At 37.3% G+C, this 19,943-nt stretch overlaps 1 protein-coding gene across 21 annotated transcripts in view; it reads right to left on the bottom strand.

Moving 5' to 3' along the window:
• Adgb (androglobin) overlaps positions 1 to 19,943 on the bottom strand; it is a 144,406-nt gene that overhangs the window by 16,143 nt on the left and 108,320 nt on the right. For all 21 annotated transcript variants that reach the window (XM_076552765.1, XM_076552775.1, XM_076552767.1 and 18 more), the window contains one exon: positions 100 to 263. In XM_076552765.1, the coding sequence (XP_076408880.1) occupies positions 100 to 263 (164 nt within the window). The remainder of the gene's footprint in view (positions 1 to 99; positions 264 to 19,943) is intronic.

Here is a 19,943-nt window from a genome sequence, read left to right as displayed (position 1 = left end):
GTGAGTTCTCATTTCTTCCTATTGCTTCCTCCCTCATTGTCCTGAGGGACAGCAAGTGCCACCAGGGTCTGTTCAGTAAGGGAGTCACATCTCACCCACCTGAGGTTCAAAGCGAGGAGCTTGCTTTTCCTTGGCCAACTTCTCTTTCTCCCCAGACTTCTCTTTGCCTTTCCTTGTTGTTTTGGAAGTTCCTACAGATTTTTGCCCTTCACTGACAGCATGGGAATCTGGGCTTCCTATGGTAATTAGTTCTTCATGCTTCTCTACATGAGTTAAAGAGACATGCAAATGAAAACCAGTGAGACCCGACACAATGACAAGATCATTTCCTGGAGGGAGAACATGGCAAGCACACTTCATCTAAAGTGGTTGGATTCCATTCCTTGTAAGCAAGTGAACAAATGTTTCATAAGAGCTCGTCAAAATTCTTTTAATAAAATTAAGATATAATTTATATAGCATAAACTCAACATTGGTATACATAAAGCAGTGGGCTTTAGAATATTAAGGTTATCAAATCACCTTGTTTGCCATCTGGGTGCCTTTTATTTCATATATTACATAGATACACAATCCATTCACCTATGCTCTAATCTTTACTATTACTTTCTTCCTTTTGATTGGGGGTTAATTTTCTTTTCTTTTTCTAGTTTTCCAGTTTGTTCCTTTAAAAAGATTTGTTTATTTTATATGCATGTGTGTGTGACACTTGTGTATATAGGTGCCCTGAGACATCAGAAGGCATCAAATTTCCTGAAGATGGAGTTACAGGCAGTTGTGAGCCACCACGTAAGTGCTAGGAACTGAACCCCGGTTCTCTGCAAGGGTAGTAAGCGTTCTTGGCCCCTAAGCCATGTCTCTAGACTCCATTTTTCAGCTGTTGTTTTTAATGTAGACAATTATGTTGAGACCATGTTGCTCTCTGCACATCTATGAAATCTCTGCATTTATCTCTTACTGGTTTCTAGTTTTCTTCAATTGTGACGAGAGAACAAAGCTGCATTGTTTTTATTTTTTGCCATTTGTTCAGACTCATGGCACAGCTTCATTTGCTGCCACCCTCCAGATGGTCATGAGAAGAACATGTGTTCTGTTACTCCTGAGTGGAGAAGTCTAATCTTAGGACAGGTTGGTTTGTCATATGCTTCAAGCATTTTATCCTAATTTTCGGTTTAAATTTCTTTCTACTACTTAAATGCAGTATTTCAATTTCCAACTATTTGTGGAGTTAGCTGTTTCTTCTTTCAATACTGGTTGTGTTTCATGCATTTCAGACACTGATGTTAGGTTCATATGTTTATAATGGTTTTGTTTTATGACTATATGGTCTCTTTAGCATTATGAAATAACTAATATACCTGTTTGGTTCTTTAAAATCTATCTTTGACATCAGTATGACCATTCCAAGTTTATATGGGTTACTATTTGTAATGTATTCTTCTTTCTTAAAACTATTTACATATTTGAAATTAAAGGATGCCCTACTTATAAATATATAAAGTTGGATCATATTTTATAGTAAATCACATTTAATTTACATTAAACTTAATTGCCCGAAAGAGAGGATTTATGTCTGCTACTTTGATATTTATTTTACTCCATATTTCATATCTTGTTCAGTTCCTCTAATCTTGTTATTACGTTCCTTTGCTTCAAAAACACACTTACATCTGTAGCATTTTAATTCTCTCAGGTCATTTGTTTTCTGTTCATTTTCATTTTCTTAGTGGTATTCATAGATAAGATTAAATAATTAAAAATTTCATTTATAACAATTAAGTTTGGATTAACACCAATTTGATATTAATAATAAAAAGACCTTTGCTCTTATATCCATCTTTCCTCTTGATGCTGATAAAATGTAAAACTTGCCTGTATTCATGCCGTGTCCTTTAAATCTAGTTGATTAATTCATAGGATGCAGTCATTATCAGGTTGCTTAATTTAGTGTGCAAGGCTTGCAAGAAATCTGCATGTGTTGGCAACATACATGGGAATAAGCTGTGAACTGAAAACCATCTTACTGACTCACAGTTAAGGAAGGTGCGACCTCATGGGTATGTGCCTGCAATTAGGAAGCCCTGGAGGAATCAGTTCATACATCCCTTGGGGGAAGAAGTGCTGGGACTACCTGTTGATGAAATGAGCTTAGGAAGCCCTTTTTGTAAGTTCCTTTGGGTTTTTACTCTACCTAATGTGTACTAAGAAAATATTATAGTGAAATGTTCAGTAGATGATGAAACCTCCATAGACATAGAAATGCAAGTTTGTGTTTATGATTAAAAGTCAGTGCTTTGATCTATATCCTTGGGAACTGGTCAGTATTTGAACATTCACATAATTTCCAAATTTGTTTAGGGCAACGTGCGTGTTCACGTAACAGATTCACTTATATGTGGGAACAGAAAACTTTTATATATATTAACATGTTTATTTTGTACAATATCTTAAAATGTTTATTTTATATAACTACAAAATATAATTACACTACATAGAACATGTGATATTTTGTTTCAAAGACTTTATGACTTTTATACACAATGCTTCATTGTGCAGCTCTCTCCTAAAAAATAGATCACAGCAAGTACTTTATCATATATATAGATAACAATTATATATGTTTCAATAGATCAATTAGAACTTCAAAGGCCTTGATTATCAAAGGTGGTATATTGACAAAAGGAGTTTAGAATGACAGCATTACATGATGAAGGCAGATGCCACTGAGAACTCCCAGCTCAAAATCCTCCTGTCTCTTATTTCCTTCAGTGAAAGTCAGCCATAGTGAACCAACCATTTAGTGGAGCTTAGGTACTGAAATAAACAAAAGGTGGCACTGTTGCTGCATGGTCGTGGGAAGCCAAGTTTCCTATAAATAGCATAACTGTCCCAGGTCAGATATACCTTTATAGCTATATGTCAGATCTAGTGGGGAGTTTTTTGTTATTGTTTTTTGTTTTTTGTTTCAAGTCTGGGCAATAAGGATGTAAAGTTTTGAAAAACATAAAATCATATATTGTTCACAGGAATTAAATGGTTTAAAAGAATGAAATAGTATTTTTATTGACTTCAGGATGGATATAATTTTAAATCTGGTCATCAGTACAGTAACAAAAATAATACAACCAACTTCTATTTGATGAAAATATATTTTAAAATTAATCTAAGTTGATAGTTAAACACATCAAGAACTAAAGTTTTCTAGGTACTCCACATCCTTCAAATTAAAAAACAAAAAGCATACAAAGCATGTAGGTTTTCAGCTGTAAATGGAACTGAAACATTGCAGTTGATTGTTGTGTGATGTTTTGATTGTGCTCTGACAAATAAGGCTTGCTTAGAGTCAGAGCTAGCCACTAGCTAACCATAGAGGTTTGGAGGACTGTAGAGTGAGGGACAGGAAGTGGTATGGTGAGGCTGAGACAAGATCTCAGCCTTTTTGGTAAGAGAAACGGAAGAGGTATGAAGTCACACTGGTGGCTGCTCTTCTGATCGTTCAGGTTTTTACCCTGATATTTGTCTCCTGGTTTTGATTGATAAGATTAATTAAATTTACACATACATCATCTGGTGTCCAACATTAGGGGCACAAATTCATAAAATAGCTGCTTGCCAGTGGCTTCACAGCTACCAGCACACACTGGAACTGCACTTGGGAACTGCACCTGCTGGAATCACGCACCACCAGCTGGCTTTCCCTTCCTTCCCCAAGCCCTCTGAGCAAGTCTTGGATTTTCCTGTTGCAGCCTCTCTACAACCATCTCCACAAGCCCCAAACAAAACAGGCACTTGGGCTCCAAACACTGCCAGAGTTAGCCTCTCAACCACTGGCCAGCTCTATCTTCAGACAGCTTCGTACTTTCACTTCCCACCAGTCACGCATGCTGCTTTTGCACATTTCCCCATGCAGATGGCTGGCTCTCTGGCTCCTTTTTTCCCCCGGGGGTTGTGGGCTTTCCCTGAACCACCTTGTCAGGCTGCTGATACGTGATCAATGGCAGCTGTCCTCTGCCAGGCTGGGTACTGCCTGTGTTCTCTGCTCAGACATGCTACATAGTGGCAGCCAGTACCACACTTCACCATTATTGTCAGCAGAACTGCTGAGACAATCATAAAAGGGGGAATTAGTTTAAAAAACAAAATGGTTTTTTTTCCCATGTTAAAAAATGAAAAACGCTATTATGATGGAGGGAGTTAGATGTCTGTATGATCACACAATGAATGGTTTAAAAATGGAACAATTAAATGAGGGAATAATTAACTTAACATTGATTCACATAATGTTAATTATAATCATTATTGGTTTGATAATTTTTATTTTATCCTTAAAAAAATTGGTTGATATGAATGTCAAGATACAGGCCTTTAAAGGCAAGATCAGCACCCATAGAGGAATGGATCTGAGATACAATCAGTATTGAATCTCTTAACCATGATGATGCTTGAATAGGACAAGGTGATTTCCAGAGGCTTGAAGAAAAATCAAAAGGTCAAGTGTTTTAATTGTGGCAAACAAAGTCACTTAAAAATGGATTATAGATAGGGCATTTCTAGAAACAATGTTTCTTCTAATCCAAAGAGAAGGCCCTTGAATTCTGGAGGATGCAGAAGTTGTAACAAAGGCCAATATTGGACCAATGAGTGCAGACCAGCAAGGGACAGATAGGATAATCCTTTGCAACTGGGAAATGTCTTGGAGGCTCCTCTCAGGCCCCCATGTCAAATTTGGTTCAGTCATTCCCTGTTACCATGGGGGAAAATCCTTTCCAGAGCAATTAAAGGACATAATGCCTATTGTTTTACACACACACACACACACACACACACACACACACACACACACACACTGCTCTGGATGATAGAACAGCTTTAGAAGATAAAACAAAAATTTTAGGAGAAACTATAAAGCAAGTATTTTGGCAAATTCTATAAATAATCAAAAGCCAAAGCTAAAAATACAAATAAATGACATTGTAATTGAAGGTCTTATGGACATAGAGAGAGATGTAACAATAGCAATGAAATCTTGTCATCCAAACTGGCCTTGTCAGGAAGTAAACACTCAGCTTTTAGGGATTGGAAATTTATCTCAGGTAAAACAAAGTATGAGATGGGTTGAGGGTATAGGGCCTTAAGGACAAAGAGGAAAATTAAAGACTAATTGAGTGGCTAATATAGCAACGAATTTGTGGGGACATAATTTGTTACATCAATGGAATACCCAGATTCACATTCCTCCAATCTCAGAAACAAACCATTAACTAACATATGTTTCTGTGGAAATTGTTAATAGGTATTGTGAAAAACAGTCACTGGGAGGAAGAGGCCCCATCAAGTGGGCAGAAAGCATTCTTCTCCCAACCCAATCCCTGAAAGCCTCACTGACCCCCAAAGCCACAGTGATCCCCGAAGACTCAGCGACCCCAAGAGACACAGGCCCCACCTGTAATAATTGGAGGGAGAGTGACCCCTAGAGATTGTGGTGATAATCTAATTGTACTGAATTATTATTTTGATTGTATGTTAATAAATAAAGTTGTCTGGGAGTCAGAGCTATTAGAGCCATAGCAAGAGTGTGGCGGTGGTGGCACACGCCTTTAATCCCATAGATATCTGTGTGTTCAGGGTCAGAGTTATTAGAGCCATAGCAAGAGTGTGGCGGTGGTGGCACACGCCTTTAATCCCATAAGATCTCTGTGTGTTCAGGGATACAGCCAGCATTGGAGACATATGCCTTTAAGACCTAGGGGGCTGTACATTCAGACAGTGACGAGGCAGTCATGTGTTTGGGTTTACAACCAATGAGAAGGCAGAACAACATACTTTTAAAAAAAAACGAACCGACAGGAAGTAGGTCTCTTTTCGCGAAGCTGGGACAGCAGGAGGAAGGGTGAGATTTTAGCTCTGAGCTCTGACTTCTCGGCTTTCTCTTTTACATTGTTTCTGTGTTTCTTATTTAATAAGATGGTTGGTTACATCTACATCTGGCGCCCAACGTGACAAGAATCCATTAAAAACTGCTTGGCTTTCCCGCAAGGGTGGCAGGCGGCCCGCGGCGGCGGCGGTGGCGGCAGCGGCACGCGGCGGCCGGCGGCGATCAGCTTCTTAGTCCGAGCAGCGGCTTCTTAGCCTGGGTCTAGTTCTGCTTGACCTCAGGCTGGACTATCGGTGAGCTGCTTGCTTAAATCCTGCTTGCTTAAAGCCGGTGCTACAAACAACTCAGACCTGCCCTGCCGAACAGGGCCCTGCCTGTAAAGCCAACGCACGTGGTCGGAGCTTAAGGAAGTCAGACCCAAGCCTTGACTCGGCACAAGAGGGAACACGTGGCTGCATTTAAACTTTAGCCAGCTACGCTTTCTTGTTCTCTCTCTCTCTCTCTCTCTCTCTCTCTCTCTCTCTCTCTCTCTCTCTTTCTCTTTGGATTTACACCTGGGACACTAGGTAGCTGCTTTGAAAATCCCCTCGAATTTCTACTGTTCTACGCAGATTTGGTAAGTCATAATATATCAGATATTTTAAAGGAAACTATCTAAAAGAGAATTTTTTTCCACATTAAAAAACAAATGGGTTTTATGTGTACATTGGAAGAAAATTGGTTTTTGTTCGAAATTTTAGGCAGTCTGGCAATGGAACAACTATATAATATTAGTATTGGTGGAATTATGCACCTTATCACTATAATAATCCACATTTTAATATTTAAAAAGATAGTCAATTTAAGTGCCAGGATAACAGCTTTAGAAGAACTTGTTAAACCTGTAAAAATTCAGACAGAAGAAATTAACAGTGAAGTTGTTTCAAGTCGGGATCATAAGGTTGCAGAAAGAAAGCCTGTTTTCACACAGTCACCCTTAATTTATCCTGTAACCGTACAGCAGATGCCTGATCAAATGGCTACACAAAATACTTGGGCTCCAATTGAAATGTTGGATTTAAAAAGGTTTAAGGAGGCAATAGTATCTTATGGCATGCATTCCCCATATGTAAAGCAAATGTTAAACACTTGGTCAACATATAATCGGATAGTACCACAGGACTGGCGGGACCTTGCACAAGGTGTTCTGGAACCCAGCCAGAGACTTCAATTTCTGACTTGGTTTAAGGAGGAGGCTAAAAACATAGAAAAACAATGGAGGGATAAAGGAGTACAAGTTTGCCAGGATCAGCTTATGGGCGAAGGCCAATATGCTTCAGCACAAACACAATGTTTATATGATGTCCAAACCCTAATTTTATGTCGAACGGCAGCCTTGAATGCATGGGACAGAGTTGAGGAACCAGGAAAAAAATCTGAGTCATTTACAAAGGTGATGCAAGGCCCAAAAGAGTCTTTTACAGATTTTTTACAAAGACTGGCTTCAGCAGTAAAGAGAATGGTCTCGGATTCAGAAGCTAGTAAGGCAATAATTGAATCTTTGGCCTTTGAGAATGCGAATGTAGCATGCAAAAGAATAATCAGGCCATTAAGGGCAAGATCTGCACCTATGGAAGATTGGATTAGAGAAACAATTAATGTTGAAGCTGATGAGCATGATGATACATGGGTAGGAGAAGTAATTTCAAAAGGTTTGAGGAGTGTTAGATGTTTTGGATGTGGAAAGCAAGGACATTTGAAAAGGGACTGTAGACAGGTCATTCCCAAAAACAATGTTTCTTCAAGGAACAATGGCAACAGAATGCCCCTTCCTTCTGGAGTATGCAGAAGGTGTGGTAAGGGAAAACACTGGACCAACGAATGTAGATCAACAAAGGACAGACAGGGTAATCCTTTGCCTCAGTATTCGGGAAACTCCCAGAGGGGCCTCAGGCAGGCCCCCAGTGCAAATCCAGTTCAAACCTTTCCTGCAGCCATAGAGGAAATGCCTGCTCTGGAGAGCGATTAAATAACCAAATGCCTATTGGAATAAATCATGCTGGTCAGGATGATGAAACAGAGAGAATAGAAAATTCAGGAGAAAACATAAAGAAAATTTTTTGGCAAACTTCTATTAATGAACAAAGACCAAAATTAACAATAAAAATAAATGGTGTTTTGTTGTCTGGTCTGGTAGACACAGGTGCGGACGTTACCATAATTGCACCAGAATTTTGGCATCCAACTTGGCCTCTTCAGGAGGTAAACGTTCAACTGTTAGGAATTGGGACATTATCTCAGGTGAAACAGAGTGCAAGATGGCTCGAATGTATAGGTCCAGAAGGACAGAGAGGAAAATTAAAACCATATGTGGCTAACATAACTATGAACCTGTGGGGTCGAGACTTGTTGCAACAATGGAATACTCAGATTAACATCCCTCCAATCTCAGAAACAAATCATAAACTAGCACATGTTACTGAGAGAAATATTAGAAGATATTGTTCTAATGAGTGGTCACCAGCCATCCATATTATACAAGAACAGGGCACAATAACTGATGATCTTCCAAAGACACCAACAGCTCTACCTTTAAAATGGTTAACAGACAAGCCTGTATGGGTCCAGCAATGGCCTTTAACAACAGAGAAACTCCAGGCTTTAGAAGAGCTGGTAGAAGAACAGTTAAATGCTCAGCATATTGAAGAATCAACCAGCCCTTGGAATTCTCCTGTATTTGTTATTAAAAAGAAATCTGGTAAATGGAGAATGGTAACAGACCTTAGAGCAATTAACAAAGTAATTCAGCCAATGGGCTCTCTACAATCTGGGATGCCTTTGCCTACTCTGTTACCAAAAGGATGGCCTCTCATAGTTATTGATTTAAAAGACTGTTTCTTTTCAATACCCTTACAAGAAAAAGACAAAGAAAGATTTGCTTTTACAGTGCCTACTTATAATAATTCTCAACCGGTTAAAAGATTTCAATGGAGGGTCCTCCCACAGGGAATGTTGAATAGCCCAACTCTGTGCCAATATTTTGTACAACAGCCATTGGAAGTGATACGTAAAAAATTTCCTAAATCTATAATTTATCATTATATGGACGATATTTTACTAGCTGACTCAAATGCAGATACTTTAGAAATAATGTTTGAAGAAGTAAAGAAAATTTTGCCTTGCTGGGGATTACAAATTGCTCCTGAAAAGATACAAAGAGGAGATTCTATTAATTATTTAGGATATAAAATAGAGCTACAAAAAATTAGACCCCAAAAGGTGCAAATTCAGAGAGATAGACTACAGACTCTTAATGACTTTCAAAGATTATTTGGAGATATTTCTCATCTATGAACTATTGTTGGGGTAAAAAATGATGAACTGACTAATTTGTTCAAAACCTTAGAAGGTGACAAGGACTTAAATAGTCCAAGAGAATTATCACCTGAAGCTGAGAAAGAATTAGCCTTGGTAGAAAAGAAAGTGCATGAAGGACACGTGAATCGTATTGATCCAAAGCTGGATTGCATTTTGGTTATCTTACCTTCTAGGCGTTCTCCTACTGGAATATTAATGCAGAGGGAAGATATTATATTGGAATGGATATTTTTACCAAATAAACCAAATAAAAAATTAAAAACTTATGTGGAAAAAATCTCTGACTTGATTTACAAAGGAAAAATGAGACTTCGTCAATTAGCAGGCATAGACCCAGCAGAAATTGTCGTACCATTAACTAAGGAGGACATTGAAAAATTATGGACAGAAAGTGAACCTTGGCAAAGAGCTTGCAGTAATTTTTTGGGAGAAATTAACAGCAAATATCCCAAAAGCAATAGAATTGATCTTATAAAGAGAGCTGATTGGATCTTGCCTCGAATTGTATGGCAAAAACCCACATCTGGAGTTCGTACATTTTATACAGATGCCAACAAAGAAGGAAAGGCAGGTTACAAATCAGAAAATTTAAGTAAAGTGGTTCAAAGTCCGTATAATTCAGTTCAAAAATCAGAATTGTATGCTATTCTGTTGGTATTAATGGATTTTTCAGAACCTCTCAACATAGTAACTGACTCTCAGTATGCTGAAAGAGTGGTGTTACATATTGAGACTGCAGAATTTATCCCTGATGCTTCAGAATTAACTTCACTATTTATTCAATTACAAGATACAATCAGGAAAAGGAATCATCCTTTATATATAACTCACATTCGATCCCATACTGGTCTGCCAGGCCCTCTAGCACAAGGCAATGATGAAATTGATAAATTATTGATAGGAAATGTGCTGGAGGCCTCAGAATTTCATAAAAAACATCACGTTAATAGTAAAGGTTTAAAAAAGGATTTTTCCATTACCTGGCAACAAGCCAAAGAAATAGTAAAGAAATGTCCTACTTGTTCCTTCTACAATCAGACGCCATTACCAGCAGGATGTAACCCAAAGGGTACTCAGAGAAATGAAATCTGGCAGATGGACGTGTTTCACTTTGCAGAATTTGGAAAATTGAAATATGTACACCACACTATCGATACTTATTCAGGATTTCAATGGGCAACTGCTTTGAGTTCTGAAAAAGCTGATTCTGTAATCACTCATTTGCTAGAAGTTATGGCCATCATGGGTATACCTGCACAAATCAAAACTGACAATGCTCCATCATATGTCTCTGTTAAAATGAAACAGTTTTTTGCTTATTACAATATAAAGCATATTACAGGCATACCACATAATCCTACAGGTCAAGCAGTTATAGAAAGATCAAACAGAACTCTAAAGGATATGCTAAATAAACAGAAATGGGTAACAAAACCCCCCAGAAATAGACTGCATAATGCTCTTCTAACTTTGAATTTTCTGAATGCCAATGAGAAAGGAACAACAGCTGCAGAGAGACATTGGATAATAGAAAAAACTACAGAATTAAATCAGCCTATATACTTTAAGGATGTGCTGACCTCAGAATGGAAACCAGGGTATGTATTACATTGGGGACGTGGTTTTGCTTTTGTTTCTACAGGAGAAGATAAGCTGTGGGTACCATCAAAATTGATAAAGGTTCGATTTGAACAAGAGAGACCTCTTAATTAGAGGAGGTGATAGTTCATCAACCAGCATGAACATCCAATTTAAACTAACTTGTATCAATAAAACATGCCTTTTCATTTCATCAGATAACTTGCCAAAAAGAAACATCCCCAAAATTAGTCTTGGGGAAAGGTTTTTGTTTTTGTCTTTTAGGAGAATGAAGGTTAAGGAATCTGAAGAACACTGGACAAATGAGACAACTGAAGAAAAGTGACAAATCATCTATCCCAAGAAACAGAGTGAAACGGTGTATGGGTATATATTATCTAAAAAAAAAAAAAAAAAAAAAAAAAAAATTTATGTCTTCCTAAATGTTTGTTTCTGCTTTTCTCTAAAGATTTAACACTATTGGTCTTCTAACAGTCCCAGTTCAATTAAAATTTAAAGCTGACTTTGGAGTTGGAGAATGGCTCTCTCCTTCTTTAAAATCAAGCATGTTGTTAAAGGTAAATGCAAACTCCCTGTATCATGCCAGAATAAGAGCCATCTTCTGCTATGGTACAGGACAAAAGCAAAATTAATTAAGGGACTATTCTATTACTAATCTCAACTCTTTGATTCTATTCTGATTCTTTAAACTTTTCTCAAAGTATAAATTTTATATCAAAATTTACAAGATTAATATATATATATACATTTTAAACTTTGTTAAGATATGAATGGTCACATAGAGTACTAACTAATTCTAGAAAAAAGGCTAGCTGCGTATATATGTTTTTGTGTTCGAGTCTCTTATCAGTTTTCTGCAGGAAATCATGGCCAGGCCTAACATCAACTGAAGTCTCCAGAAAGAAGATGGGGCCCCACAACAACAACAATTCCACGTGGACAATAATAATATCATTAAGCTGACAAACATCATCCATAGATTAGCTTTGAAGTATAAGATGCTCAGAGCAAATTTGAGATGACTAGCTGAGATGATCCAGTCTCAAAGACTACTTGAATAAGGACTTGAGATAAACCCTAAACTTTGGCGTTATACACAGACTGGATAATGAAGGATATAGTTACCTCTCCTAGAATTTGACAATTAACCTAAAATTTTTCTTTCAGGATAAAGAAAACTTCGCCCATACCCAGCAGGAAGCAATTTTAAGAATACGACGCCCACATTCCCAAAGAGGTGGTGTGGGGCGGGTGGTTTTTTGGTCTTTTTAATGGGTTTTGGGTCTGGGATAATTTTCAGTATTTAGGGGGGTTGGTTACAAGTTATTGTCAAGGGTTAGGAAAAAGGCTAAGCAAAGGAGATTAGATTTAAGGTTCTTGTTTAAAAAAAAAAAGAGAAAGAAAGAAAAGAAAAAGACAATTACTAGTTTTAAATACTTTACATTGGATTGAATTGTTTTATATTGTACACAAATTTGAAACTGATATTGTTAGAAAATGCTATATGTATATTTCTAATTGTATTTATTCCATCCATTTAACAATGTAATGCAAATTTCTGATCCTTGAATGTTATTATTATCAACTACTAGGATATAAAGAAATGAAAGCTAGTAGTTAGACATCATCATAGAACTTGTAGTCATATTAGATATGTTTTAAAAATTGAGCAGAGATGTTTTAGACAGGTCATCTTCAAACCCTTCAGAGATCTACAGAATATGGCATTTAAAATGTTTTAATAACTTAGAAAATTTTTCTTTTTTGAGACATGTCGGCTCCTGGCAGTGCCAATCTACTTTAGAGAAAATATGGGCATTGAAGAAACTGCATATGGAGTCAACTTTCATTCTGGCAAAAGTTAGCCACTGGACAACAAAGTATCCTCGAATCAACAGGACAAAATGGACAGACAGATCACGAAACAAGGGACTACTGATTCTTGCCAAAACAAGTGTGGTTATGGCTTTATCAAAAGGCATCTTCTGAGGCCAGGACAATATGGCCCCATCCCTGAAGTGGCCTTCGCATCCGGAAAAGGTACGGTGCCCTTTTCTTCGAAGGCAGCTTAACAGGCAGAGGGCCGATGGATTCTGTTGTACAATGGAACAGCAGCTGAAAGCTCATGCCTCTCAAAAGTAGACTGGCATTTAATAGAGGGATGTGGAGAAGAAGGGGATGCTGAGATGAAGCCATATATACACAGCCAAGAAGAATGGACAGCTGAATTAAAAAACTGTCAACAATTTCCAGAATTTAAAATCCTGAATCATGACAGGACACTAGTGGAATTCAGGTGTTTCTGGTACGTGGACTGCTCTCACCCAATGTGAGGTTGAACTGTTGACCTTGTGTACATCCTACTTCACAAATGAGTCTGTCAGATACACTAAGCCTATAGGCTGAAGATGATGCCCCAACACTGCGGAGAAACCTCAGGTGACTGCCCAGGCAGCTGGCTGTTTCTGTCAACTCACAAAATTTTTTGGAAGTTGCTTGCATGCACTTCCTGTTTTTTATTTTTGTTAGCTAATTATTCCCTTCTTGGGTCTCTGAGGGAGTTGAAGATTAGTTAGTTATGGTTGAAGATTAGTTAGTTATAGTTGAACATTAATTAGGATAGAAAGTACATTAGATACATCTTGGAATTACCAAAATAGGATAGATAATGGAATTATTTTCTCTGATTTGTCAAATACCTGTTTAGGTATTTATTACTTGTATATATTGTATATAGTTATTGTACTTTTGTATATAGTTTTTCTTTTGTTAGTTATAACCTTTTGCTTTCTTTTTCTTTTTATTAAAATAGAAAAGGGGAAATGTGGTGATAATCTAATTGTACTGAATTATTATTTTGATTGTATGTTAATAAATAAAGTTGTCTGGGAGTCAGAGCTATTAGAGCCATAGCAAGAGTGTGGCGGTGGTGGCACACGCCTTTAATCCCATAGATATCTGTGTGTTCAGGGTCAGAGTTATTAGAGCCATAGCAAGAGTGTGGCGGTGGTGGCACACGCCTTTAATCCCATAAGATCTCTGTGTGTTCAGGGATACAGCCAGCATTGGAGACATATGCCTTTAAGACCTAGGGGGCTGTACATTCAGACAGTGACGAGGCAGTCATGTGTTTGGGTTTACAACCAATGAGAAGGCAGAACAACATACTTTTAAAAAAAAACGAACCGACAGGAAGTAGGTCTCTTTTCGCGAAGCTGGGACAGCAGGAGGAAGGGTGAGATTTTAGCTCTGAGCTCTGACTTCTCGGCTTTCTCTTTTACATTGTTTCTGTGTTTCTTATTTAATAAGATGGTTGGTTACATCTACAAGAGATACAGACTCCATCTGCACCAATTGAAGGAAAAAATAAGTAGTTGGCATGTAAGAATATACTCAACAACATAAAGAGAAATATGACACTACCAGAAACTAGTGGTTCCACAACAGCAAGACATGATCATCCCAATGCAGATGAAACAGAAGAAAATGACCTTAAAAATAATTTTATAAAGATAATAGAGGCCGTTAAAGAGGAAATGAAAAATTCCCTTCAAGAAATGGAGGAAAAGACAAACAAAAAATCGGAAGAAATCAATAAACTCCTTAAAGCAAACCAAGAAAGAAAGAAAAAAAAATCAAACAGGTGAAGGAAACAGTTCAAGACTTGAAAATTGAAATAAAGCCAATAAAGAAAACACAAATCAAGGGGATTCTGGAAATGGAAACTCTGAGTAAACAAACAAGAACTAAAGATTCGAGCATAACAAACAGAATACAAGAGAAGAAATAGGGACTCTCAGGCCTTGAAGATACAGTAGAGGAAATTGATTCATCAGTCAAAGAAAATGTTAAACCCAACTAATTCTTAGCACATAACATCCAGAAAATCTGGGACACCATGAAAACACCAAACCTAAGAATAATAGGGATAAAAGAAGGAGAAGAATTCCAGTTCAAAGGCACAGAAAATATATTCAACAAAATCATAAAAGAAAACTTTCCCAACCTAAAGAAAGACATATCTATAAAGGTACAAGAAGCTTACAGAACACCAAATAGACTGGACCAAAAAAAAAGTACCCTTGCCACATAATAATCAAAACACTAAGCATACAGAATAAAGACAGAATATTAAGAGCTGCAAAGGAAAAAGGTCAAGTAACATATAAAGACAGACCAATCAGTATAGCATGAATCTTAATGGTACTTATTAATAAAATCAAACCTGAGGCCAGTTATTGGGGTGAATACTGAAAGATCAGAGACAGAACAAGCCACAGCTAACATCACCTTGCCAACTTCTCAGCTGGTCTTGTTTCCTCAGACTGGAAGCTTCTGTGTCCTCATCCCAATGGCTTTCAGCTGAACTGCTGCTTGAAAGCCTGAAGCTTAACCAGCCAAAAGCTTAAGGAGCCAAATGCTTAACCAGCGAAATGCTTCTAGTTTTTGGTCGTCATGCCTTATATATCTTTCTGCCTTCTACCACCACCCCCTGGGATTAAAGGCTCGCTTTCTGGGATTAAAGCGTGAGTCACCATGCTTGGCTGTATCCTTGAACACATGGATTTCTGCCTCTGGAATGCTAGGATTAAAGGTGTGTGCTACCATAACTTCTATGTTTAATATTGTGGCTGTTCTGTCTCTGACCCCAGATAAGTTTATTAGGGTGCACAATATTTTGGGGAACATAATACCACCACAAATCAGAATTACACCCAACTTCTCAATGGAGACTCTGAAAGCCAGAAGATCTTGGACAGATGTTCTACAGACACTAAAAGACCATGAATGCCTGCCCAGACTACTATATCCAGCAAAACTTTGAATCACCATAGACCGAGAAAACAATATAGTCCACAAGAAAACCAGATTTAAACAATATATATTCATAAATCCAGTCATACAAAAAGTACTAGAAGGAAAACTCCAACCTAAGGAAGTTAGCTGTACCCATGAAAACACAGCCAATAGATAACTTCACACCAGTAAATCATAAAGAAGGGAAATGCACACACACATTACCACCACTACTAGCAAAACCAAAAATAACAGGAATTAACAATCACTGGTCATTAATCTCTCTCAATATTAATGGACTCAATTTGCCTATAAAAAGACACAGGCTAACAGAATGGGTACAAAAACAGGACCCACCCTTCTGCTGTATACACGAAACACACCTTAACCTCAAAGACACATTACCTCAGAGTAAAAGGTTGGGAAAAGATTTTCCAATCAAATGGACTTAAGAAAGCTAGTGTAGCTATCCTAATATATGACAAAATAGACTTCAAACTAAATCAATCAAAAGAGATTGAGAAGGACATTTCATATTCATCACAGGAAAAAAATCCATCAAGATGAAGTATCAGTTTTGAACATCTATACCCCAAGTTCAAGGGCATCCACACTTGTAAAAAAAAAAATTACTAAAGCTTAAATCACAAATCAGACCCCACACACTAATAGTAGGAGACTTCAGCACCTCACTCTCGCCACTGGACAGGTCTGCCAGACAGAAACTTAACAGAGAAATAAGGGAATTAATAGATGTTATGACTCAGATGGACATAACAGACATCCATGGAACATGTCACCCAAACAAAAAAGAATATACCTTCTCAGCACCTCATTGAACATTCTCTAAAGTTGACCACATACTTGGTAACAAAGCAAACCTCAACAGATACAAAAATTTAGAATAACCCCCTGTATCTTATCAAATCATCATAGTTTTAAGGTTAGAATTCAACAACAACACAAATTGCAGAGAGCCTACAAACTCATGGAAATTGAACAATGCTCAGCTGAATCACCACTGGGTCAAGGAAGAAATAAAGAAATTAAAGACTTCCTATAATTCAATAAAAATGAATGCACAGTATTTCCAAACTTATGGGACACTATGAAAGTAGTGCTAAGAGGAAAGTTTATAGCACTATGTACCTACATAAAGAACGTGGAGAAATCTCACAATAGTGACTTAACAGCACACCTGAAGGCTCTAGAACAAAAAGAAGCAAACTCACCGAGGAGGAGACATCTGAAGAAAAAGGACAAGTTATCAAGAGAAAATGTCCCAAGACAAAGAGTAAATTGGCCTGTTGGTATATCACATTTACAAGATAAAATTTCATAAATCTTCCCAAATGTTTCTTTCTGCTGTTCTCTACAGATGCATAATGCAAATGATCTTTTTGTAGCCCAGTCCAATTAAAAATTAAGCTGGTTTTGGCATTGGAGCATGGCTCTCTCCTTCTCTAAACCAAAGCATGCTTATTAAAAAGAAAAATCCAAAATCTCAGTCTCATGTCAGAAGAGCCACCTGATATGGGACAGAAGAAAAATCAAAATTAAGGGACCATTCTATTGCTACTAATATCATAATCTTTTGGTTTTATTTTGACACTGTTAAAACTTTTAAGGTACAAATATTATCTCAATTTATAAAATTAGTATATACATTAAACTTTTCATCAAGATATTAATGGTAATATAGAATACTAATTCAAGAAAAAGGCTTCATCTAGCTTCCTATACATAATCTTGGGTTTGAGTATCTATCAGATCACTAGGAATTAAGTTTTTGTACTATGGATGTACAAAACAAATTATGGTCCTTTAACCTCTTTGAGATCTGATGAATATGAAATTTAAAATATTTAAGTTTTCTGCAGTCAACCATGACCATGCCTCACAGTGACCTTTGAAGTCTCCAAAAGGAAGATGGGGCCACACAATAATAATCCACTGGGACTCTGTGGTAACACCACTAACCTGACAAATGCCACCTGAAGATTGCCTTTGGACTACAAACTGCTCAGGACAATTTCAAGGTGGCTGGCTGAGGTGGTCCAGCCTCACAGACTACTCTAGCCAGGACTTGAGATAAGCCCTGCACTTTCCCATTACAGAGACTGGACAACAAATGATACAGCTAGCTCTCCCATGACTTGACAATTATCCCATTTATTTTCAGAGTCCTCTAAAGATGCTATCATCCCCAGACATCAGGAAGTAACTTTAAGAACATGATGACTGCATTCCCAAGAGGAAGGTGGGTGGTTTTGGGTTGTTCAATGGGTTATGGATATTTGTCATGATTTAGGGGGGTTAGTTACAAGTTGTTATTGGTAATGGTCAGGAAAAAAAGCTGAACAAAGGAGATTAGATTCAGGGATCTTGTTCTGTAAAGAAAAAAGGGGATATAGAAATGATAGAATAAAAGGGTAGATTATTGAATCTACTTTTAAACCAAAAAGCAACTACTAATCTTACATTTTTTACATTGATATGGATTTTTATATATTGATGGAGATCTCATCTATTTCTCATTTCCAGGCTGACCCATGTGTTCCTCTTTGATCCTCCTTGTCAGCTAACTTCTCTGGAGATGTGGGTTGTAGTCTGGTTATCCTTTGCTCTATATCCAGTATCCACTTATGAGTGAGTACATACTATGTCTATCCCTCTGAGTCTGGGTTACCTCACTCAGGATGATATTCTTTAGTTCTATCCATTTGCCTGCAAATTTCACAATGTCATTGTTTCTTACTGCTGAGTAGTACTCCACTGATACAAATTTGAGATTATTTTTGTTATACTGTATATATTTCCACTCTTGTTTAAGATATTTTTGTAGATTGAAACAAATTTAAGGTTATTTTTGTTAGAACTATTGTACATATGTTTCCACTCTTGTTCAGGATATTGTACCTATATAGCTCATTCAACAATATGATGTAAATTTCTAGTCCTTGAAAGTTATTATTTCAAACTATTTAGGATAATAAAGAAATACAGGTTAGTAGTTAGCTACATATTATAATCAAACTTGTAGTCATGTTAGGTATGTTTTCAAGTTAAATAGAGATATTTTAAGATAGACAGGTGGTCTCCAAACACTTCAGAGATCTACAGAATATGGCATTTAATATGTTTTAATAGCGTAGGTTCTTTTTTTATGACAATGAAACATGCCTGCTCCTGGCAGCACCAATCTACTTCAGAGAGGATGATGAGCATTGAAGAATCTCCATATAGAGTTCACTTTCTTAGTGGCAAAAGCTAGCCATGTGGACAAAGGAAGTGCTCTTGCTTTGACTGCTGACAGTATGCTGTCCAAATTGGACAAGCAGGACACAAAAGAAAGTGACCCCAGAAACTTGCCAGAACAAGGTAGGACAGCCCTTCAAAAATCCTGCTTCTCAGAAAAGTTTGTCAGATATTCTAGGCGTGCAGGCCAAAGATGGATGCTCCAATGTTACAGAGGAACCTTGGGTAACTGTCCAGGCAGCCAGCTGTTTCTATCATTTCTTAGTTTTGGAAGTTGTTTGCTCTGCACTTCCTGTTTACTCAGGTAATATTACATCCTTCTCGGGTCTATGATGGAGATGAAGACTAGACAGTTATTATTTTCCTTGTTGACAAATTCACAAAAGAAGTGTAAATTGTATAAAGTTGAGAGACATAAAAAGATAGTTTTGGGTTGGTAAGGCAGGTTAGGATAGAAAGTGAATTAGGTACAACACTTGGGTCTTATCAAGATAGATAATGAAGTATTTTCTCTAAATTTGTCAAATGCTAATGGACTAGACATTGTTAACGTAATTATTTCCTATATATTTGTATAAAGTTATTTTACTCACCGTATATGTGTTTACTATGTTAGTTAATACCTTTGCTTTTTATTTAGACAAAAAGGGAAAAATGTTGTGTGATATTTTGATTGTGTTCTGATAAATAAAGCTTGTTTGGAGTCAGAGGATGGAGCTAGCCACTAGCTAAGCATTTTTGTTTGGAGGACATAGAGAGAGGGAGAGGAAGTGGTAAGGTGGGGTTGAAACAGGATCTCTGCCCTTTTGGTCAGAGGAACAGAAGATGTAGGAAGTCACTGGTGGCTGTTCCTCTGCTTCTCTGATCTTTCAGGTTTTTACCCCATTATCTGACTCCTGGTTTTTATTGATAAGAATGATTAGATTTACACATCAGTTGATATATTAATTTAATGTGTTAATTTAATTAATTTGATGTTTTAATATTATCAAACTGGCCATCTAAACATCCACATTTAAGGGCTTAGTGGGTGAAGGAGCTTTGTTGCCAAACCTGA

The sequence above is a fragment of the Peromyscus maniculatus genome, chromosome 16 (genome assembly GCF_049852395.1).
Source record: "Peromyscus maniculatus bairdii isolate BWxNUB_F1_BW_parent chromosome 16, HU_Pman_BW_mat_3.1, whole genome shotgun sequence".
NCBI lineage: Eukaryota > Metazoa > Chordata > Mammalia > Rodentia > Cricetidae > Peromyscus > Peromyscus maniculatus.
This window is presented reverse-complemented; position numbering and strand designations above follow the sequence as displayed.